The following is a 25506-nucleotide window of genomic DNA, read 5'->3' on the forward strand; positions in this document are numbered from 1 at the left end:
ACCAGGGAAGCCTGTATGTGCTATACTTTCTGATTTCCTTGCGTGACTTGTAAATTTTTGTTGAAAATTGGACGTTTTAAGTAATAATTGGACATTTAAAATAATCATGTGGCAGCTCTAGAAATGAGTTCCTCCCCTTCCAGGGTTTGTGGTTGTTACTTTTGTTCCTGCTGTTTGTTTTGTGAATTTTCTGAGCTAATTTGAAGTCTTTGAAAAGTATTCTTTGTCAAGTGTAGCCATTGAAGTATCTGCTTGGTTAGCTTTAATGATTGAGCAGAGTGTTCCTTAAATGGTTGGGAACAGCAAGTCTCCCAGACTTTGCCTCAGGGCTCTCTATGGGTGTTGAGCCATGACGTTTAACACCTAGGTAGGCATTTTGTAATTCTGCCTTAGCCTTTACTTCCTCTTTGTGCAGACCTTCCGGGTTAGTGATAGGTGAGAGGTTAGTATCTCCTCTTGCCTTTGCTGAGTGGACATGCAACCCTGGGCATGGGCACAGCCTTATGCATGCACACGGCCTTTTAGATTCCCAGGAATGTATTGGGGCTTTTCAAAGCCTCTGTGGATGTCTCATTTCCCGCCTTTTCCCTTTAAGTTTTTTTGGTTAGCCTACTGTGTGCCCCAACATTTATTCATCGCTGCAGGAAGCTGATATGTTCAAAAATTGCCTATAATTGTTTCCTACAAATGTCTCTGGGGCAAAGATTTTTGTACTGGGCTAACTCTGAGTCAGGTCAAATAAGGGTAGTTTTGAAAATGGCCCCTTCCAAGGAACTACCAGACAGATCAGATAATCATATTTCTCAGGGAATGAGACTCTGAATGAGCCCCAACCCCGTTCTGCCCTCTTTTGGAGGCTGCCAGGCTTTGGGTGTCCACCTCAGTTGTAAGCTGTTGGTATTGAAAGCTACCATGGATCTGGTAAGCAGGAGGTGCAATAGGGCAAGTTAAAAGGCCATCAAGCTTCTGTTTTTACTGAGGTTCAGCTGTTTTTCTTGTGTAAACACTCTCTGGATTGCTGTTTTCTTTTGGTTAATTTCTAGAGTTGATTCTGACAAATTTGCCAGTTTTCTAACTGGTTCTGTGGAGAGAATTTTTAGAGGTCTCAAGTTTACTGTATTGCTGCCTTCACCTTTCTCTTTTGTATTCGGCATACAAAACATTATTTTATTTTGTAGTACTTATTTTTTATTTGGGCCACACTGCGCGGCTTGCTGCATCTTAGTTCCCTGACCAAGGATTGAACCTGGGCCACGGCAGTGAAAGCTCTGAGTCCTAACCACTTGACTGCCACTTGAATTCCCCTGTAGTACTTAAATATTGAATTTATCACCTTTGTATTAAAAAAATGAAGCAAAGCTGAAGCAGTTTACTAATTAATGTTTTCTTTTTCTTTTTTTTTTTTTCTTGTTGAATAATAACCATTAGACCATGTTCATTATAAAGCCACACTTCTTTGTTTCCAACAGGAACTATCATGTGTTTTATTACCTCCTGGCAGGAGCAAGTGAAGAAGAGAGATTAGCATTCCATCTTAAACAACCGGAAGAATATCATTATCTCAATCAGGTGAGAGTTCATGAAAAGCATTTTGCAATGTAGGGCATTATTAAATTTTAGCTCTTGAGAAAAGTTTTTTTTCCTAGTACTTTGTTTCTGAAACCTGGTTGGTAGTGGATATTAACTAGCATTTTCATATATGCAATCTAAAAATCTATGTGATGCAGTTCTCAAATTTAAAAATTATTATTACTCTTATATGAATTGGAAAAGATTAGTTATATGTGTACCTTTTGCTTTTTGTGAGACTCTTTAAGAGAATAATAAACTGTTTATAGATACTTCCAATTTAGAAAAATGCTTTACTCTTTCCAAAGTGATTTACCTTTTACAGACCACAGCATATTAAATGTTACTAATGATTCATGCTTGCCCTTGTCAAAGGATTACTGAAACTTTATTTGCATGTTTGAAGTCTAATACATATACCTCTTTGCATGATATTATAATACTGACTTAGAGTATGATTATTTTTATAACTCAGTGATTATCCTGTTAAACATTCAGTATGAAAATTCACTAAAGGAAATGACTTAGAGAATTTGTAACTTACCTTGTAACTCAGAATTCACCCCTAAACTTCCATAATAAGTAGTAATTCTCACAACTTTTCATTGCATTGGTTTCTCCAGTTTTATTCCTCATATTAACAAAAATTCTAGAACTGGTAATAATGGAATTGGTCTGACAGTAGATCATTTAAATAACAGATTGTCTCCCCTCATTTTTTTGTTTGAGGCAAGATGTAATGTCTGTGGAAAGAAATTCCTTTTGGGTAATTTAAAAAATTCTTATGAGGGTTTCGTAAGGAAATTGACACTTTGATGTGGCTCGGAGATTGTAGTATGTATTTAGGGTTATGAAAGTAACATCTCGGACTTTTTGCAAGATATAGAGCATGCTGTATAACTGATATTTCCTAATTTTGAAACTACATATTTATATAAGCTAATATAACTCTGTATTGCTATATTGAGAATTTCAAAATTATGTTATATATCACTTCCCAGTATGACACTAGGCATTTTTACTATATTGAATTTAAGTATATTAAAAAAAATCATTGATTTAGCTTCTGAGTTTTTTCCTTTCCCTTCCTGTTTAAACTATTTGCCTTATATATGGGTGATTAAATAGTTTCCTTTTTAAAAAGTAGTAATTGCCCATAAATGAGCTGATAGTTGTTAGTATTAGAGAAATCCAGAGTTTATTGCATCTCTTCCAGATTTTTTTTGTAATCAGTGTCCATACCATACATATTCTTGTCATAAGGTCAGTATTCAGAGACTATGGGACTCAGCAGTTACTGTATTTCAGAGTAACTGCATAATAGCAAGTATGGATTGGTTATGATAAAATATGATCTCCCAGAATCTGAATGTTTACTTAGTTATTTCTTGTTTTGTGCTGCTATACAAAATAACTTTCTGTGGTAACAGCTGTGCTACGTGAACACTACATCTAAGAGGTGATTAGAGAAGTGTAATAATCATTACTTCTACCTAACTAATCTGCCTTACTTTCAGATAACAAAGAAACCCCTCAGACAGAGCTGGGATGATTATTGCTATGACTCTGAGCCGGTCAGTACAAGTGCCTAAATATTCTGTGTTCCTGTTAAAGGACCCTCACCTTGCTCATTTGTGTCTGTCTTGTGACTTAGGAAGAAAATCAGCTAAAATACAAAGAATCTAAGAAAGAAGATAAATCAATGTTTAATTTATTTGAATTGATTTATTTGTATGTGTATGGTTTATTGATTAAAAACCAGTCAATTTACCATTTTGGGATTTTTTTGGCTGTTTAGACTGTATTCAGTATTTATTTTGACCAATAATAAATTGATTGCATTCCTGATTTCAGCATTGTTATGGATCCTTATGAACTATAGGATTTTTTTCCTTGAGATTTGTTTGTTTCAATTCTTTTTCAGTAGTTTAGTTACCCACATATTATGAGTAATATTTATTGTTTATTTTAAAAAGTTATATCCTTCCTGTTTTATGTCAGTTAACAGTCTTTTCACATAATGAATGCATACTTTTTTTTTTAATAGCAAGAGAGGCTATAGCCTTTATGTAATTTTCCAAAAATTAAGAATTGAAATTCCTATAAATAAGATTATTTTATGTTTTAAATTGAGAATGATTTAAGGGCATATATGATGTAATATTAAATGAGTAGGTAAATTTAGCTTTATTTGTTATATTTTGTAAGAACAAGTTTGTAATTGTAAAAAGAACACAAAAAGTCTTTTTCCTTTACTTCAGTTTGCAATTAGGTCAGATGTGAGAGGCTGAAAACATGCACTCATCTATATTCATTAACTAATGAACTAATTTATTAACTATTCCTCCTGGAAACATAACATGTCTTATTCCTTGCTTTAATTAACCATCACTTTAATTCTAACTGCATGCGATTACAAACTCCTCTAATTGCAAAACTATCAGAGTTGAGAAGGATTAGTAATTATGGCATTAATTTTTTCCTTCGGTTTAATTGCATTACCATTTCATAATAAATCAAGTAATTTGCAGTTTCAGATTTAATATTTTGGAAAATAAATTTTAGACACTTAAATGTATAGATAATGATAACTTTTAATAGAAAAATTTTATGCTGTTTTGTCACTCTTGAGAAGCTTCCATCTTTTGCCTAGTACACCAAGTGACTGTGTGTGCCTCATTGGGAAGTAGGTAGGAGACTGGGAAACTCATATGGTGAATATAAGACTTGCTTGCCTTTACAGAGCTTATAGTGAAATTGTGAACTGGTCTGCTGTTGTTTAGACAGTCTAAGTAATGCTTAAGAATTTTTGGGCTCTGAAGTAGATAGACCTGACTTGAATACTGGCTCCATCTACTTACTAGTTTTGAGAACCCAAGCAGGTCACTTATTCTTTTGTTTCCATCACCTATTTAAGGGAATAATAATGGTCTTTAACTTTCATGAGTATTAAATTAGTGCATCTAAAGAGTTTGATAGATTGCTTAATACTGTGTAAGCGCACAGTAAATGTTTCCCCCATCGCTGCCACCACTGAAAACATCACTCTCCATCTTTTCCTCTTAGAAGAACTTTGTAACCATACTCTCCTACTCCCTTAGCATTACTTTCATCACTACCCTCCCATTTATTACGTTTTCAAATCTATTATAATTAGAACTTTGATTAATTTCTGTAGCTTTTTTTTCGCAAGGTAATTAATGCAAACAAGCAGTCTATTTGAGGATCTTTTGTTTTATTCTTTCCTCTTAGCTCCTCCTCATAGTATATTTGGGGGCAAACTAAACTTGTTTCACTCTGAGTTATTAGAACTTATGTGACTAGCATTATAGGAAGAGAGGATTAAGGAGGGTTCTGCAATTTGTGTTGTATTTTTTAACATACATTATTTGGAATTGTATAAATGATCCCAAGAGGAGCTATGGTGAGAAAATTGCTTTAGACAAGGGACCTGTTGTTGCCCATTGTATGGTGATTTAATTCCTTTTAAGGGTTATCCTATTAATACAAGCTCAAGCAACTAGTGTTTCATGGGAGATAGCAGAGGATTTAGAACTGGATAGATTTTGGTTTGGCTACCCCTGTTATTTAGGTGACTTATTTAACCTCAGTCTATTTTCTTCCCTATAAATGTACGTACAATTAAATATACATATGCATAATTAACTCCTTGTGTTTTGAGGATTTAGAGATTATAAATGGTAAGTGACTCTCATAATGACTGATATGTAGAAGATATTTAGTAAATGCTAATTTCCCTTCTTTAAATGGTAATAATCTATTCAAACAGTTTTACCTAAAGCCGGTTCTGAATAACTTCAGTGTAAACAGTTAGTGTCACCTAATTTTTAAATTTTTCTGAACTAAGCTTTGAATGATTTTAGGGTCCAACTATCAGGCGAGTTTAGTGAGAATTGTCAGAATAGGTCTCAGGATATTGACATTCCACCATGCTGCAGAGGATTAGAACTCATATCTCAGTGAGGCCAAGCTTCTATCCTGGTCATTACTGCCTTTATAGGAACCCAACCATTTGTGTAGTACCTGGCCTCCCATTTTCCCGTGAGGTAGACCTTCTGCAGGAATCCTGATGCAACTTGGGCAGGAATCTTTGAATTCATAATGTTTCCATTCTCCCTATTTTAAGTATTTCTACAGCATAGCACTCTTACTGCTATTCACTGTCCAACAGTTTATAAATTTGTGGTCACTCCCTTAAATACTGCCTTTTTGGCTTTATGCCAGTCCAATATGAAGGTCTCTGCATGCTGCACAACTTCCTTTGCATATATTTTTCCATTTAAAAACCACTTTAACATCCATATTATGTTTGATCATTATAAAACCCCTGGTTGTAGTTAGTATGATTACCTTTCACACCAGAAGCAACAGTGGCTCAGAATTTAAGTGACTTCCCCCACGGTGATGAAGCAAGTTAATAGTGTAATTGGGATTCAAATCAGGCTATGTTCTTTATATTCTTTTTTCTTAAATGATCTTCAGCATCTTTACTGATTCTCAAAGTCAATTATTCCTATTTATGTCCTATATTATCAACTGGTAGCTATAAAAAAGTATGATTTTTATAAGCACCATTCTAAGAAATATATACAGCGTAGGAGAAAAATGTGTAATTTGACTCTGCTCTTCACTTTCTCTCCCTCATAAATGTTTACTACATGCCAGGCTTATTGTAGGTACTTATAAATGAGAAAGCATTCTCATCATCTCATACAAAGGGAAAAAAGGCTGATAGCATGAAAGAACATTTTGGTGTGTTTGTGGGGAGTGTTTAGTGGCATGTTATCAAGTAAGACTAGAGCCTGAGCTAAGTTTGACAAGAGGAATCAATTATTTTCTTTCAGTGGGAAGGGTCCTAACAGTTGTTGGTTAGTTCCCTGCCTTATTCTTTGACCCTTACCGTTTCATTGTTTTCTAAATGACCTCCAACAGCCAGTATTTGTATCTTGGTGCTTGAAGGCTTTTCTCAGAACCCTGGAATGCCTTGTGCTTTTGCATGACCCTCTAGAAGTTCCTAGGAGTTAACAGCTTATCTCCAGAAGTCCTCAACCAATAACTCATGGGAGGTGGTATATAAGTGTTCCAGCTCCTTCACCTGTCTATTTTTTATACTGTTTCCCAGAGATTACTTTGGGATTAAAGTCTAGTTGCCCACTGTGGTAGCTACTTTAATATTGTACCCTATTTAGGCTACATTGCCTTCCCTACATTCTGCTAGTACTTGTACTGAATCTTTGTCTCAAGGTCTGCTTCCATAGGAACGCAGATTAAGATAAAGATATTTCTGGTCTGGTAGGTTAGTCCATCCTTAGTTTTTCTAATACCATTGTCATCAGGGAAATACACATTAAGTACAAGCATTTAAAAGTTAATTATGATTTTGGTCTTCACTGAGACCATTTTGTATTTCTGAAGAACAATTTGATTATAGATAACAGCAAGTATAAATGTATTTATATTTTAGTTCTTTATTCAATTTATGTTCTCAATATTTTATACACATTGTTTTATTCATTCTTGGGGTAGATAAGAACAACCGTCAGTTATGAGAATCATTACTGTATCATTGAGTTTACACAAGTGGAAGCATAGTTCTCTTTTTCCCCACTGATTTATTATAGAAAACTTTTTACTAAATCATAAAATGAGTGAGCTATTTGTGGTTTTGGGGGGAAGAAAAGCAAGAGCTTTTAAAAAGCTTTACTATAGGTAAAAGAAAAATGTGTTAACTTAAAATTTTTTAGTAGGTAGGATGTTGGCATGTCTGTAGAAATATATCTTAAAATTGCTTACCAAAATTTTTTTTAAAATTTATTTTATTATTTATTTATTTATTTTTGGGTTGTGTTGGGTCTTCGTTGATGTGCGCGGCTTTCTCTAGTTGTGGCGAGCGGGGGCTACTCTTCGTTGTGGTGCGTGGGCTTCTCGTTGAGGTGGCGTCTCTTGCTGTGGAACATGGGATCTAAGCACATGGGCTTCAGTAGTTGTGGAACACAGGCTCAGTAGTTGTGGCTCACGGGCTCTAGAGCGCAGGCTCAGTAGTTGTGGCGCACGGGCTTAGTTGCTCCGTGGCATGTGGGATCTTCCCGGACCAGGGCTCGAACCCGTGTCCCCTGCATTGGCAGGCAGATTCTTAACCACTGTGCCACCAGGGAAGCCCCCCAGAATTTTATAGTCAGAAAATTAAGTACATGGGTTCTCAGAAAGAACGTTTCTTGAAGTGAATTTAAAAATTTAAACTATCTATGTATACCTTTCCATAGAGAATGAAGATATTTTTAATAGCATTCTAAGACTTAATATTTAATTTTAAATTTTATTATTTACATATATATTCATTAACTCATTTTTACAATGCCTAAAGCAAGTTGTACATGGTAGATACTTGATAAATGCTTTTTAAAAAATAAATGAGCACTTTGTTTACTTCTCAAAAAGGAATGTCTCATTCAGTTAAATAAATCATTCACTGTATATCTACTTCAATAATTTCCCACTTTCTTCTTGGCACTGACTTTATATTGGAGACCTGCAGTAAATGAGACAAATAATAGTTCATGTGTTCATTGAGTATTTAATACAGTATTTCATAGGAAGATAGGCATTAAATGAGTAAATACATGTGAGGAGGTTTTTGAAAATGTTAAGTGTAAGGGACTGTGAGAACATATAGTAAAGGGATTTAAAGACTTATTTATTGTTTTAAAGATTTAGATTATGTGTACAGTGTTACCGTTTGACTTTTGGGGGAAGTGAAATGCAAGAGTTGCTCTAGAAGAGTAGTATTTTTTTATTTGGTAGTCCATAACTATTTTTACTGACTCATATCATGTGTGTTCTTTGCAGGTTTTTATACTTTCACATATACTTTTTTATTTTGCTGACTGATTACCATGTTGTTTATATTATTCATTAGGAATATATTTATATCTAATATTGATATAATATAAACATCTTTGTATTATAAAAGTCTAGTCTCCACTTCTCAACTAAATTGTTGCCTGTTCTAAAATTTATTTTTGTGTCCCAGGATCTAGTTCACCTTGCATATGGGTAGACACTTATTAAATATTTGTTGAATAAATAACATTTGTTTGTGGAATTGAGCTCTCTTAAATGCTTTGGATCTCCAAGATTCTTCAGAACCACTCAAAATCAAACTTTGTATCAGAACATTTTATACATATTGCTAGCTCTTAAGTTACTTTTGAGATCCTTGCTTGGGTGATTGTGAAAGAGGGAGAAAAGATAACCTACTGGTATTTTGGTAGGTATGTGTTTAGTGTGCATACTTGTAGTGAGATAAGAGGGCTAATGAATTTGGCAATGTCTAAATACTTCACCAGCTCTAATTTTTATAATAGGTATATTTATCTAAAATTACAATATTTCCACGTGCCTTAGATTACTTTTCAATAGGTAGTCTTGATTTTTCTCCCCCTTTTTTCTTAAAAAAACAGGATTGCTTCACAGTGGAGGGGGAAGATTTGAGGCATGACTTTGAACGCTTACAACTAGCCATGGAAATGGTAGGATTTCTTCCCAAGACACGAAGACAGTGAGTTTATTTATTGTATTCTTATACCCTCAGCAGAGAATAAATCATGATGTGTGTTTCAAAAATTCCTCTTCTTTGATCCTTTGAAACAATTTTCTGATATTCCTGATCCAGTGCCTGATCCAGTTCCATCTTAAACGTTACTTAGAATTAGAAAATTTATTTTTCTAAAAGACTTGTTTTGAATTGCTTTGTTTTGTCATAAATCTTTGAGAGTCTGTTGAAAGTTGGAGCTCTTCTTCCTGTAAAATGTAATACATAAACATTTGCATATTATTGCAAGGTTTTATGGTGCCCCCCAAACCTCTCCATGTACCTTACCTAAAAACCGTTGCTTTGTAACACTATTTTATAACTCCTTGTTTTCTATATCATTGATCTTTAATCTTATTAAGACATGCATACCTTTCAGTATAACATAATTTTCTATGTATTTCAACTGTAAATTTGTCTGTAGTATTGTGCTAAATGTATTTTTTTCATTGTAAATATAAACAAAATAGAACTGTAAAAAGGTTGAGATAAGGATGGAGTAAATTATGCTTAAAATAAAGAAGTAAATTATATTTAAAATAAAACAAACTACTTTAAAGATGCAAATAACCTTAACCTTATAAGCTTTTTGAGAGCAGGAATTCTTAATTCATATTTATAAATCTTTTAATATTGAATTATAGTATATTCAATTGTTTATAAGACATTTATTATTGCTGGAGACTATGCATCACATATTTGTGTGTGAGAAACATTATTGTGCTGATTATTGAATCCAAAATTCTGAAATAGTGTAATGTGCAACTATATAAACTACTACTAAAAAAATAGTTTTTTAAAAAATGGCTCATCAGTTTGTTTTTTTATGTTTTTGGCTTTCAGTAGCTTTTATATTTCAGTTGATACTGAGTTTCCTCTCTAACTCAGAATGTTTTTATGAAATATTCCTTTAGAATTGACTTGTATTTTGTTTGAGTCGTGTTAATGACTCAATCATTTAAAAATTTTTAATTATTTGAAAAATTACACCTATGAATTAGCTGTTGCTTCAGGACCTCTGAAAGTACAGCTATTAGGTTCCTAAAGCAATATCTTTGTTTTATTTAAAATGCTTCCTAATTTTAGGAAGACACATAGTTAAAATTTCATAAGTAGAACAGATTTATTCTGAGGAAATAACTGGAGAAGGCACAAAGATGTGTGTATATATAGATTTCTAGGAAGGGCTTTTAGATGGAGTATTCAACTGTGTTAAATGCCTTTGAGATATCATGTAAGTTAAGGACATAATATATTTTTCTAAGTTACATGGAGGTTCTTGGTAACTTCTATGAGACATTTTACTGGGAGGCAGATGCCAGAATGTGTTAGCAAATAGGGAATGACAAAGTGAAGGCAAGGAGTGTAAGTTAACATTTCAGTAAGCTTGTTTGTGAAGTGAAGAAGATGTGGGATCTAGGCTAGGTTGTTTAAAGTAAAAGAGAAGTGAGATTATTATTTTTTAATTATTTTTTTATTTTTTATTTTTTTGAAGTGAGATTATTTTGATAGAAAGTTCTTGTCAGATTCAGGCGAGATATAGACAATTGGTATAATAATGTTCCAGAGTAAACTGAGTTCATGAGATGTATAGCACAAGCGAAGGGATTAGTTGGTGGCTGGAGGACGGGTATGTGTTCTTCTGAGACAGGAGGGAAGGACAGTCCAGATGTAGTTGTTTCACATTAAGGGCCTGATATTAGATAATATACCCCAGTGGCCTCATACTGTTTTTTAAAAAGCATTTATAATATGATGGACAGTATAATATGACGTAGGAAAGCATTTAAAAAATATAACTAATAATAAAAAATCACCTAGGTTACTTTGTTAAAATATAGATTCTAAGACCTTTCTTTTAAAGATTCTGATTCAGTAGATCTGAAATAGACAGTGTAGGGAAAGGACATTCCAGGCAGGATGAAAAGCATTTAGAAAGTCCATGGACTTTTGAAACACTACAGCAGATTCAGACCATAGTAAGAAGTCCCCTTCAAATAGCTATATCTGACAGGTGATATAATTCTGAAAGGGTTATGTAAAGCGCTTTGCACAGTGCCTGACATAGTGAACACTCAATAAATTTTAGTTATTATAGTTATTATTATCCTCATCTTTCTTATTTTTCTGAACACTAAATGCTTTGTACTGGTTAATTAGCTTGATTAGAATTTTGGAATGAAATAAGCTTAGAGAATGCACATAAGCAAGCTGTAATTTATGGTTTTATTTTCACAGGATTTTCTCTCTTCTCTCAGCAATACTACATTTGGGTAATATCTGTTATAAAAAGAAGACATACCGGGATGACTCCATAGATATATGTAATCCTGAAGTTCTGCCTGTTGTCTCAGAATTATTAGAAGTAAGTGATTACATTCTCAGTTGTCATTTCAAATACTGGGTAACTTTTCAGTTTTTTTTTTTTTGTTTGTTTGTTTTTTTAAGAAATTCACGTTCTTTTATTTATTTATTTATTTATTTATTTATAACTGTGTTGAGTCTTCGTTTCTGTGCGAGGGCTTTCTCTAGTTGCGGCAAGCGGGGACCACTCTTCATCGCAGTGCGCGGGCCTCTCACCATCGTGGCTTCTCTTGTTGCAGAGCACAGGCTCCAGACGCGCAGGCTCAGTAATTGTGGCTCACGGGCCCAGTTGCTCCATGGCATGTGGGATCTTCCCAGACCAGGGCTCGAACCCGTGTCCCCTGCATTGGCAGGCAGATTCTCAACCACTGAGCCACCAGGGAAGCCCCACTTTTCAGTTTTTATTTTGTGTAACTATTTTGTAGGTATAAGTGGCTTAATACTTTTTATTAATAGTGTTACTTCAAAAGTTGGAATTTTTGCTGTTGTGTGTGCCAGAATCTTTAGAAGATTTGGGTTTTCTCCCCTGCCTCCATTTGCCCCAGATGTCCATGATTCCTCAATTTGCTGAATAGGATGAGTATTTCACTCTATACTGTATCATGTTCTAGGCCTTTGTAATTTTTCTCCTTCTGTATTTGAGATTTCCTCTCATAGTAGGATGTTGGTTAGATTATTTTATTTGAAGATGGGCTATCTGGATGGGTGGAGAAAAGGGGACTACTTTTTCTTTCTTCATGGCTGAATGGGAGCCAAAGGTCTTCATCTCCTATGACGTTTCTTCCCACATCAGGGTCCTTATTATTACCTTATTCTTTCTTCCTGGAGTGGTGATTTCTCATGTTTTCTGAGCTAACTACTCATCTTGAAAGGGATATGATTTTTGTAGGCCCTCTCCTCTGACAGGAAATATATGTGTGTATACTCCCCTGAGTATATTCACATATCTACAAATATTTTTTATGTAACCATCTATATCTATATAAAGATAAACATGGTCTGCACAGCAAGGGAAACCATAAACAAAGTGAAAAGACAACCTACAGAATGGGAGAAAATATTTCCAAACACTGTAATTGATGAGGGATTAATTTCCAGAATATGCAAACAGTTCATGCTCAATATCAAAAAGACAAAGCAACCCAATCAAAAAATGGGCAGAAGACCTAAATAGATATTTCTCCAGAGAAGACATACAGATGGCCAACAGGCACATGAAAAGATGCTCAGCGTTGCTATTATTAGAGAAATGCAAATCAAAACCACAATGAGGTATCATCTCATATCAGTCAGAATGGCTGTCATCAAAAAGTCTACAAATAGTAAATGCTGGACAGGGTGTGGAGAAAAGGGAACCCTCTTGCACTGTTGGTGGGAATGTAAATTGGTGCAGCTGCGATGGAGAACAGTATGGAGGTTCCTTAAAAAACTAAAATAAAAACAGAGCTATAATATGATCCAGCAATCCCACTGCTGGGCATGTATCCAGTGAAAACTCTGACTCGAAAAGACACATGCACCCCAATGTTCATAGCAGCACTATTTACAATAGCCAAGACATGGAAGCAACATAAATGTCCATTGACAGATGAATGGGCAAAGATGTGGTGTGTGTGTATACACACACACACACACACACACATACACACACACACAATGGGATACTACTCAGCCATAAAAAAGAATGAAATAATGCCATTTGCAGCAACATGGATGTACCTTGAGATTATTGTACTTAGTGAAATAAGTCAAACAGAGAAAGACAAATATTGTAAGATATCACTTATATGTGGAATCTAAAAATACGATACAAATGAACTTATTTACAAACAGAAATAGACTCACAGACATAGAAAACAAATTTATGGTTACCAAAAGGGAAAGTGGGAGGCAGGGATAAATTAGGAATTTGGGATTAACTGATACATACTGCTATATATAAAATAGATAAACGACAAGGACCTACTGCATAGCACAGGGAACTGTATTCAGTATCTTATAATAACCTGCAATGGAAAAGAATCTGAAAAAGAATACATATTTATATATATTGTGTATATATATAAATAAAACTGAATCACTTTGCTGTACACCTGAAACATTGTAAGTCAACTATACTTCAGTAAAAAAATAAAAATTAAAAAAAAGATAAACATGAGATTATACTGTTGGTTCTAACTAATCCATTAGCACATGTATCATTCTAGCCTTCTCCCCTTGCTTATCTGTAAACTCACACTCTAACAGTGAGGAAGCTGTCTCCCGTCAATCTGCCATTCATTTAGGTATTCAATTCCAGTAAATACCTGTAAAGTAGTGTTAGAATTTTTAACCCATATCCCTGTGGGAAATGACTTTATGGAGTCATGTTACCCCTAGTTTTACAGACTCCATTTATTTCCAGAATTACTTAGGTCAGCACCTTTTCCTCCCACCCCCTTCACTGAGGTTGTTCCATATCTTTGTCATACAGTTTTCAAGTCATGGTCTGTATTCTTTTCCTAAGATTCCCACAACATCTTAAATAATTTTCTAAAAATTTGTATACATGAAGATTCACTCTTTTTGCTATTTGGGTTGTGACAGATGTATAATGTCGTGTATCCTCCACTACATTATCATACAAAATAGTTTCACAGCCCAAAAAATTCCCTGTGCTTCACTTATTCAATCCATCCCAGCAAACTACTGATCTTTTTACTGTAGGTTTGCCTTTTCCAGAAGATAACATAATTAGAGTCATATAGTATGTAGCCTTTTCAGACTGATTTGTTTCACTTAGCAATATACATTTAAGATTCATCTGTGGCTTTTCCTGGCTTGATAGCTCATTTCTCATTATTGCTGGGTAATATTCCATGGTGTGGATGTATTATACCACAGTTGGTTTATCCATTCATCTGTTGAAGAGCACGTTGATCGTTTCCAGTTTTTTGCAACTATGAATAACCTTTTTTTCTGTTAAAATATCACTTACCTTTCAAATCTTGGTTCATATACTACTTCATGGGACTTAACCATATTAAAGGGTCTAAACTGACTCTATCAGCATAGAACATTTGCTTCTCCTTAGCATAGTTCAGTATTGGCTTTGTAGCATAAAGTTAATTGTTTACCAGTTTGTGTCCATTATAAGGTGGCGGCAATGTTCTTTGAGAGCAATGGATGCCTCTTATTGATCTAACCTTACAGTGTTTATTATTTTGTACATGCCTTGCTGTTGCTTATTAACTTTAATGGAATGAGTTAACCTAGAAGAAGGGTCAGGAGGGAGTACCTTGAATTGGAATTAGATTCACTCACTGGAAGGAAGTTCCAGGGTGTGGAGTGTGGTATCTGAAAGCTGTAATTTTGAAGGTCGTGAGGGTCAGAAAACAGATGGTATTTCAGGCAGGCATTTCAGGTGATATTTTAGTCAAACATTTGGTATTGTGGCTAGTGGTCTTTCTTATAAGTTCAGGCATTCAGCAAGTACCAAGGCTTCTGGTCCTAGTGCAGTATTCCTTTTTTTGGTGAGAGACTAGTAAGAGGAATTCAGGCAATTTAAAGAGGTATTGGTAAAAAAAGGAGAAATCCATTTCTGAGAATTAGACTTACCAGTGTCAAAGTTAGAGTAACAACTAAATGTGATTTGATAGCGAATCTCACTTTTGAACTCAAGCTTCTCAAATTCCTTCTTGTTATATATAGTTTGGACTGGTTCTAGGAATGGAGGTTTAGTAAGTAGAAAGAAGATAATCTTCAAAGTCAACGAGCTAGAGAAGGTCTGAGAAGACCTACCAGGGTATCCTGCCTATAGTTAGATCTTATTTTTATTTATTATTATTATTTTTTTTTTATTTAAAATTTTTTTTTGGCCGCGCGGCTTGTGGGATATTAGTTCCCCGACTGGGGATCAAACCTGGGCCCTCGGCAGTGAGAGCGCAGAGTCCTAACCACTGGACTGCCAGGGAATTCCCATAGTTAGATCTGATTTTTAAATATGATTTTCTCTAATAGATTAACATTGATAATGATAATAGGAACCTTAAGGCTTTCATTGAAATAAGATTGAAAGATAGGCACAATAACTGGTTTAATTAAAATGTAAACTCTTTAGTAAATGTTTAATTTAATTTCCCTCCTTCCCAAAGTGATTCAATTCAATAATAAATATAGATTTAGCTTTTAAGAACAAATAATGGTTTAATTTTATTTATTTTTTCCAATTATTTTTTGTAGTTACCTCAGACAGTAGTGAACGCTTTGCATCTTCTGTGTACTAAATCCTATCTGGGATAGATGCTTGTGAAATTATTAAAAGCGAACAAGCTCCAGTAGATTAGTTGTATTTAATTGTGGAGCATGTTTTCGTTGTGAAATATTAGAACCATCATCATTACCATAAATTATTCAATTTTTAGTAGATTTATGTGTTTTGAGTATATTTAACATCTATTGAAACAATATTAAAGAATGAATTTTTAATATACATATCAGTTTCTCAGGTGAATATGAGAAACATTGTAGATTGGATATTGAGCCCATTGCTAATTATTAATATTTTGTATTAATAAAGTTTGTTTATTTATTTATTGGCCTCGACACGCACCTTGCAGGATCTTAGTCCCCGACCAGGGATCATACCTTGGCCCCGGCAGTGAAAGTGCCGAGTCCTAACCACTGGGCTGTCAGGGAATTCCCTCAATAAAGTTTATTTAAAAAATTTAAAGTCATATATGCACGATTAAGACTATTCAGAAAATTATAGAGGTAGCTGATTAAAATATGAATTCAGTAATTTTTTTTAGGATGTTTATCAAATACAAGCAAGATTAGTGTGTTTTGTATGATTGTGTATATGTGTGTAGATCTGTGTATGACCATTGTCAGGTTTTAGTGTCAGCATTAAATCAGCTCCTTAAAATGAATTGGGTGATTTTTCATTCTTTAAAATTTTTTTTCTGCGTTTAAAAGAGGAATCATTAGCAGAGAATAATATGTTCCTTAAAGATTTGAACAATATCAACCCTGTGACCAATTGTATTTGATGTTCTTCCAGTTAGTTTTGTGTTGACTGATTTCTCAGAATTTTCAAATCTGGCTTGAACTAATTTTGATAATTTATGTTGTTCTAGGAAATAATTTGTTGATTAAATGTTTAAAACTTATTACTTTTGCATTCTTTGTAAATATTTTGTTGGTGTTTAAAAATTTTTTTTCTTTGGTATTAGCTTTCTATTTGTGTTTCTTAATTTTCTCTTTTGATATGTGAGATTTGTCTTTCATTTCTTATTTACTTATTATGTATTGATTTCTATTTTAATATATTTTCTTCTTTTTTTCTGTAAATTATGAAATGTTTTCAGCATACAATATATGTGGAAAACAGCATGATAAATGCCTGTGTACTTGAAACCTCATCCAAGTAATAAAATATTGCATGTATTTGAAGTCCACTGTGTACTCTGCCCCCAGCAGAAGTAAACACTACTATGAATTTAGTTTTTTTTCCAGTTTTTATTAATTGAAATTTTAAATGCAGTCAAAAGCAGAGAGAACCCCAAGTACCCCTCATATAATGAACATAACCCAAGTACCCATTGTTAAGCTTCATCACTTATTAATGTGGCCTCTCTCTTTTCATCTGTATCTTCACCTCTGTTCCTTCCCAATTCTTTTAAAACAAATTCCAAAACAAAATCCCAAATATCTAAAAGATAATTTAGATGTTTTAAAAATATTCACAATAATTAAGAACCTACTGTATAGCACAGGGAACCCTACTCAATACTGTGTAATGACCTATATGGGAAGAGAATCTAAAAAAAGAGTGGATATATGTATATGATTAACTGATTCTCCTTGCCACACACTTGAAACTAACACAACACTGCAAATCAACTATACTCTAACAAAAATTTTAAAAAACTTCACAATATTATTAAAACACCTAAAAATAGTTAAGTTGTTTTTTAGTCTCAGACATATAGTCAGTGTTCAGATTTTCTTTTTTGTTTATGATTTCTCTACAGTTTATTTTTCATTGAGTTATAATTGACAAACAACATTAGTTTCAAGTATAAAGCATAACATTTCAGTATTTGTATATATTTCAAAATGATCACAGTAAGTCTGGTCGACATCTTTCAGCATACATAGTTACAAAAAATTTACTTTCCTGTGATTAGGACTTTTAAGATCAACTCTCTTAGCAACTTTCAAATATGGATTACAGTTTTTGTTTTTTTTTTTTAATTTTATTTATTTATTTATGGCTGTGTTGGGTCTTCGTCTCCATGCGAGGGCTTTCTCTAGTTGTGGCAAGTGGGGGCCACTCTTCATCGCGGTGCGCGGGCCTCTCACTATCGTGGCCTCTCTTGTTGCGGAGCACAGGCTCCAGACGCGCAGGCTCAGCAATTGTGGCTCACGGGCCTAGTTGCTCCGCGGCATGTGGGATCTTCCCAGACCAGGGCTCGAACCCGTGTCCCCTGCATTGGCAGGCAGACTCTCAACCACTGCGCCACCAGGGAAGCCTGGATTACAGTTTTTATTAACTGTTGTCACCATGCTGTACATTACATCCCCATGACATGTGACATTTATTTTATAACTGGAAGTTTGTACCTTTTTGACTTTAATTTAGTTTTTGTCATTCCTATTCTTGTTTTTACACTTTCAGAATAGGTAGATGTTTCTTTCCATAAAGAATATATAGTTTTGTTGTTCTGCATGTTTTCAGACTTTATATAAATGTTATACTGTATGTATCATTCTAAAGCTTGACTTTTTCACTTCATATTTTGTTTTTGAGATTTTTCAGTGCTGGTTTATATAGTCTAGATTCTTATTTTTAGCTGTTGTATAAAATTCTATTATATGAATAAAACATAATTTACCTTTTTTAGTGGGGAGTGAAGTTGTTTGTAATTTTCCATTTATAGATAGTACTATGACAGGCATTCTTGTACATGTCTCCTTGTTAACATGTGTGAGAATTATTCTAGGGTATAGTCCAAGGAGTAGAATTCTTGGGTTATGGTATATACACATATTGAGCTTTACTGATACTGACAAATTACTCTCTACATGGTTGTACCAATTTGTACAAGTGTATGGAAGTAACCTATGCTCCACGTTGTTGCCAGCTTACATTTGTTTGTTCCTTTAAAAAAAATTTCTTGAGTCTACTACATAGGTCATTTATTTTTAAATATTTTAATAATAATTGCTTACATGAACAGATATACCTCACAATAATACTACAGTGGTTTTTTTTTTTTTTTTAAATTTTTATTTATTATTTATTTATTATGTTTATTTTTGGCTGTGTTGGGTCTTCGTTTTTGTGTGAGGGCTTTCTCCAGTTGCGGCGAGTGGGGGCCACTCTTCATCGCGGTGCGCGGGCCTGTCACTATCGCGGCCTCTCTTGTTGCGGAGCAGAGGCTCCAGACGCTCAGGCTCAGTAGTTGTGGCTCACGGGCCCAGTTGCTCCGCGGCATGTGGGATCTTCCCAGACCAGGGCCCGAACCCGCGTCCCCTGCACTGGCAGGCAGATTCTCAACCACTGCGCCACCAGGGAAGCCCACTACAGTGGTTTTTAAAAAATTTTATTTATTTAATTTACTTATTTTTGGCTGCCTTGGGTCTTCATTGCTGTGCCTGGGCTTTCTCTAGTTGCGGCGAGTGGGCGCTACTCTTTGTTGCGGTGCACGGGCTTCTCATTGCCGTGGCTTCTCTTGTTGCGGAGCGCAGGCTCTAGGCATGTGGGCTCCAGTAATTGTGGCACGTGGGCTCAGTAGTTGTGGCTCGCAGGCTCTAGAGCACAGGCTCAGTAGTTGGTGGTGCGCGGGCTTAGTTGCTCCACGGCATGTGGGATCTTCCCAGACCAGGGCTCGAACCCATGTCCCCTGCATTGGCAGGTGGATTCTTAACCACTGCGCCACCAGGGAAACCCCTACAGTGGTTTTTATCACATATGTTTTTTCTTTGTTTTCTTAGTTTTGTCATTTTATGTAATCTGGTATTAATTTTTTTGTTGTTGTTCCTTGAAATATTTTAAATATATCTGAAAGGTTGAGGTTTTACATTTAAACTTTGGCTGTTTATTTTGTGAAGTTAATGTGCCTCAAATTGTTTCCATCTTTTAGAATTTGAAGATTGAGCAATGGATGCTCCAGAAGAAGGTGTATTTTCTTTGTTGTGTAATCATATTTTAAAAATGGTCGACCTGTCATGAATTTGCTGGTGATAGGGTAATGCCTCACTCTCTTGTTTTATAACTCAGTTCCTCCTTGTACTCTAGTCTTTTTGCTTGATATATTTTATATCATATTGTTTACATAAAATTTTATGAATGTCAAAGCTTTATTATGTATGGATGTTTTTATAAAATGGTCTTTTTACCATTTCATGCCCATCAGCATGGCAAAAACCAAAAGTCTGATAATACCAAGTATAGTCAAGGTTTGAAGAAATAAGAACTCTCAGTGCTTCTGCTAGAGAGAGCAAATGGGTAAAACCCATGTACAGGAGTTTGGCAATATCCTGTAAAGCTAAAAATAGGTACACTACAACCTGGTAATTCCACGTTCAGGTATGTACTTCAGAGAAACTCTTGAACGCACATGCAAGAAAATTCACTGCAGTTTATCTTCTGATGGTGCAAAATTGTGAATAGCATAAATGTCTACAAGTAGGAGAATGGATTGTGCACGATGGTAACTTATATAGTGAGATGCTGTATAGCGGTTAAAATGAATAAGCTTGATCTAAATTATCAACATAGATCTCAAAAACATGTTTGTAATATAAAAACATGAACTGAAATTATACATATATATGTATGTGTGTATGTGTGTGTGTGTGTATAAAAACATGAACTGAAATGATACATGTGAAATTCATGATTGTATTGGCCTCTAGAGGGAGAGTAAGAACAAAGGAAGCATCAACTTTATCTTAAAGTTTAACATCTGTAAGTGAAAATAAACATCTGAAACATCAATAAGTATCCATTATAATGTCCCTGGAATTCAAGAAGTATTGTCACTTTTTAGTCCTTGTCTCCAGGTTGTGGGATTATGGTTGATTGTCTTAAAAATATTTTTTGTGCCATTCTGTATTTTTCATATTCTGTACGATGAAACATGTTTCTCTATTATGATCAGAAAGAAAACTTTAATTTAAGAAGACCCATCTGTCTTATTTACCCTTTGTGTCTTTTTTATGGTGAAGTAGGGTGAGTGGGACACTTAAATTCCACTTTGGCCAATATTTAAATTGCCCAGTGTGTTGTCTTTTTGTTTTTTCTCTGTTGCATATTTACTAATCTCAGTAATTCTTTTTCTCTATTTGACTTTTCAATAAATAATTCAACCATAGTAATAAATCTTTTATATTGAATTTACTTTTCCACTGTATAGGTTAAAGAAGAGATGCTATTTGAAGCACTAGTTACAAGGAAGACCGTGACAGTGGGAGAAAAGCTTATTTTACCATACAAACTGGCAGAGGTATGAATAGATTTTCTTTGAAATCAAGGAACTCTGAACATTTTTAGAACTTTAGGTTTATATTCTTTCTGTTAACAGAATGAAAATAACAGTATGGATTGAAATATTTTCTGGGCTCTTGAAATTTATCGTGAACTTTCTGTCAACTTGGAAACTTAAAGTTGAATGTAATTTTAAGCAATACACTTACATTTTTCTCCAATGATCTCAATCTGATCACCATTTTTAAGTTTCATAGTATTAATATGGGATAAGTAGATGGTAGGTAGAATTATAAATAAGCAGTCTTTAACCCAAATGATTATTCCTTGTTGAGCACATCATATCTTTCAGCACATCATACTCTTTTGGTTTACTTTTTCATTGTTGGCCACTCCTTTGCAGTTCTTTTTGTTTGTTTTTTCTTTTCTTCCTGACTTCTTAAAGATTGGGTGCCCTAGGACAGTCTTTGTCTTTTCTTCTCTATACTCTTTATCTAGATTTTCTCACTTAGTCCCATGGCTTTAAATATCATCTGTATAGTAAGGCTTCCAGGTAAGTTTTATTGCTATAGTGTGCCAATATTACTATTATACCACTCAGGTGTATAGGAGTAGGAAAGTTATTGAAAAGCCTACTATTTTATGGTGAAATTTTATGAAAGTGATGAGAAATCAAACTGACAATTATAAAGATAGGACAGGAATATGAGATTGGAAGTCAGAGAGTTGGGGAAACAGTGATTTAACTGTACAGAATGCTTTCTAGGCAGACATTGATTCATTTATCCCATTGATCCATTTATCCCATTTTTGGGGTCTCTCCTAATTGTACCTACAGGTCCACATTTCTTCATTATGTCAGGTATCTTATATCGTATTTTATAGTTGCCAACTTTGAGAGCTCCTTTCTAGACAAGAGAAAAAGCCAAACCGTTTTAAGAGTTTTGTTCATCTTTTACATAAAAGTTCAATGCTTTTATATTTTCTTTCTCAACCTTTTTCATTATTAAATATTTCTTTATGTTTATTTACATGTTTAACTTTAACTTCAACATTTTGAGATTATTTTTGTAACCCCTGCTTTATTTTTGTTTATGTTTGTTTGGTATATTTATTTGTTTAGTAAATATTTGAAAACACTTTTTGTGCCTGGAATTGTGCTAGGCATTATGAGTAAAATGAAGAACAGTCCTTAAAGATTTTAGTATTTTGTCTGAAGAGCAATGGAAAGAAGTGTTTTAAGCAAAAAGTTGCCTTAGATATTTTTTTAAGGACAATCTGGCAGCAGTGTGAAAAAAATCAGTTGGAGGAGAGCGTGTTAGTTTTCTATAGCTGTGTAACAAACTTAGTGACTTAATATAATAGAGATTTATTATCTGACAGTTTCCATGGATCATCAGTCTGGGCACAGGTTAGCTGGGTCCTCTGCTCAGGGTTTCACCAGGCTGAAGTCAAGATATTCATGATGGCTGTGATCTTATCTGAGACTCAACATCCTCTTCTAAGTTCACAGGTTGTTGATAGGATTCACTTCCTTGCAGTTGTAGGACTGAGATCCATAATTTCTTGTTGGCTGTTAGGGGCCATTCTCAGCACCCGGAGTCTACTTGCCATTTCCTGCCATGTGGTCCTGTACACAACATGGCAGTTTGCTTCTTCAAGGCCAGTAGGAGAATCTCTGATGGATGGGCTCAGTCCTTAGTAAGTCAGCTCTACCCAAGACAGTATCTCTTGGGTTAACTAAAAAATTCAGCTGATTTTGGGCCACAATTATATCTTTAAAATCCCTTCACCCTTGTCATATAACATAAGATAGTTATGGGAGTGAAATCCATCATGTTAACAGTCCTGTTCACACTTACTGGGAGAGGCTATAGAGAACATGTACACCTGGTGATGGGAATCATTCTAACACAGAGGGCAAGAGTGAATGTGGAAAGATGAGTTTGGAGGCTATAGTAGTTAGTACTCCTGAGGAGAAAGATGCTTGCTGCTATGTCTAGAATGGTGACCTACTGATAGGGAGAAATGGATGTATTTAAAAAGAAAGAAATTTAGATGGTAAAATCAACAAGATTGGGCAATGATTTGCTTAGTGGGAAGCAGGGAGGAAGAAGGAGATGTCAAGGATGAATCCTGATTTTCTGGTACACACAACTGTAGAATATTGGTACCATTCAGTGAGACAGGAAACACTGAACGAGATCTTGTTTGAGTGAGAAAATAATTGATTGGTATTTGGGCTTATTGAGGTTAAGCTGTGATAGGCAGGACTGCATTTCAGAGAAAAGAGGCTAAAAGTATAATATTGGGAGTTATGGTGTAAATAGGCATTATATTTGTATATTTGGTATATTTGGATTCTCTGAATCTTTTAATTTGATGTGGAGGTTTGTCTTTTAGCTACAAAATTCAGCTCATTTATATTCATTGTGATAACGAACATGTTTTCTTACTCTGTGTTTTAAAATATTTTGCTTTTGCTGAATTTAATCAGATCGTCTTTATTCTTTTTCCCCTCCTCTGGGGAAAATAGAATGGTTATTCTCTCTATATATTCTACTATTGATTTTCTTGATATTTTAAAGATACTTGGTTGATAACTTGCCGAAGAATAGAATTTTAGGGCCACAACCTTTTGTCTCTCAGAACTTCTAAACGTTTTCCAATTATTTTCAAGTGTCTAGTGTTGAAGATAGAGAATTTAATACCTGTCTTCTCTTTCCTATGTAGGTGATAGTTTAGGTAGGTAGTTTTTGTTCTGGAAACTTGAGGGGTTTTTTTTCACTGAAATTCAGAAATTCATTCATCATCTATGTGTGGTCAGTTATAGTATTGTCTCCATTTTACAAATGTAAAAAAAGCCGTAGCCTAAGAGTTTAAGTAACTTGACCAAGGTCAAATAGCTGGAATAAGTAGAGAAACCGGGACTGGAAGATAGTCTAGCTCTTAATCAACACTCTCTACTTCCTCTAAAATTAAGAACATAGATATAAATATGTACCTGAATATACAAGCTTCAAAATAAGTCCCTAGATGAGAAGTACATAAATTATTAGGATTTGTATTCTTTTAAGTTCTAGGACTCAGCTGTCTAAGATACGTGCCCCACTAACCCTCTTTTTAGGTTGCAGTACCTTCTAAATGTTGGATTTTCTTTAAGTAATAGACTTCATTTTTTAGACTAATTTCAGATTTACACAAAAATTAAGCAGATAGTACAGAGAGTTTCCATAAACTGGGGAAAGCTTGAGGTGAGGGAAAAAAGTAAATCACATAACTCCATAATGAAAGAATTGTTACTGTTTGGGGATGGAGAAATTCTAGAGGTTACTGTGGATGACAAGCTGAAGACAGCCAGGCATGTAATTGTGGTGGTATGACTAGGATTCCGCAGATAACTGATGCCTTTTTGATAATTGATTCCTATGCCTGGAATACTCTTCCCCACTTTAGCTGGCAAAGTTCATTTGTTTATAAAGTTCCTATTCTACCTTCTTTACTAGGTGAAATATATACCCCAGTTTTCAGTAAAAGTGTTTTGAAATGTGTGGACTCACGTTTTGTTTCCTTTATCTTTCATGGCAGTTTTAGCCTGGATTCCCTGAGTTGGATTAAATTAATGAGTATATATAAAAAACTTCAATTGTAGGTTATTTATATTGAGAGAAAAATTAATTTCTAATTCAGGATAATAAGCTTTCTTTCTTGAATGAGAGCAAAACACTTTGTTATAGTATCTTAGTCAGATTGTTGCCAATTTCACTTAGACGCCTAACTTTTTTTTTTTTCCAGGCTGTGACAGTGAGGAACTCCATGGCTAAGTCTTTATACAGTGCCCTGTTTGACTGGATAGTTTTTCGGATTAATCATGCACTTATGAATAGTAAAGATTTGGAGCAAAATATCAAGGTAGACATATATTGGATTATAATATATTTTTCCTGAAAAACTGTTTTAATAAAATGGGTAATGCATAAAATTTAAAAACATAGAATTATATAGAGTAATAAGTATCACCTTTTATCTGTATTCCCTGCTATGCCTCTCCTTATTTCTGCTTCTATGACCCTATTCAGCAAAACTGTTCTGTGTGTCTTTCCAGAGCTTTTTTCCTATGTACTTACATTCCTATAGATGTACATGTACAGAGTTGCTTTTAAACATAAAAATAGGATCATGCTATCTGTATTGTTTCTAATTTGTATTTTTTTTTACCTGGTTATGTCTTGAAATATATCTAGACCTCATTATTTTTAATATTTAAATGTAAAATTGCTCTTACATGACCTTTTCACGCTTTGAGTAAGCCCACAGGTAGAAAGTTGATTTTAATTCTAATCTAATATACCAAGTTGACTTATTTTTTAAAATTAATTAATTAATTTTATTTTTGGCTGTGTTGGGTCTTTGCTGCAGTGCACGGGCTTCTCATTGCAGTGGCTTCTCTTGTTGTGGAGCACGAGCTCTAGGTGCGTGGGCTTCA

The 25506-nt window shown here is 34.4% G+C and overlaps 1 protein-coding gene across 12 annotated transcripts in view; it reads left to right on the top strand.

Annotated features, from left to right (window-relative positions):
- MYO9A (myosin IXA) overlaps window positions 1–25506 on the top strand; it is a 283465-nt gene that overhangs the window by 69516 nt on the left and 188443 nt on the right. For 11 of the 12 annotated variants that reach the window (XM_057541959.1, XM_057541957.1, XM_007197776.2 and 8 more), the window contains 6 exons: window positions 1470–1569; window positions 3087–3143; window positions 9051–9148; window positions 11420–11546; window positions 20950–21039; window positions 24816–24932. In XM_057541959.1, the coding sequence (XP_057397942.1) occupies window positions 1470–1569; window positions 3087–3143; window positions 9051–9148; window positions 11420–11546; window positions 20950–21039; window positions 24816–24932 (589 nt within the window). The remainder of the gene's footprint in view (window positions 1–1469; window positions 1570–3086; window positions 3144–9050; window positions 9149–11419; window positions 11547–20949; window positions 21040–24815; window positions 24933–25506) is intronic. The other variant, XM_057541961.1, reaches the window with a different exon arrangement.

This window comes from Balaenoptera acutorostrata, chromosome 3 (genome assembly GCF_949987535.1).
Source record: "Balaenoptera acutorostrata chromosome 3, mBalAcu1.1, whole genome shotgun sequence".
In the NCBI taxonomy this organism is placed as follows: Eukaryota; Metazoa; Chordata; class Mammalia; order Artiodactyla; family Balaenopteridae; genus Balaenoptera; species Balaenoptera acutorostrata.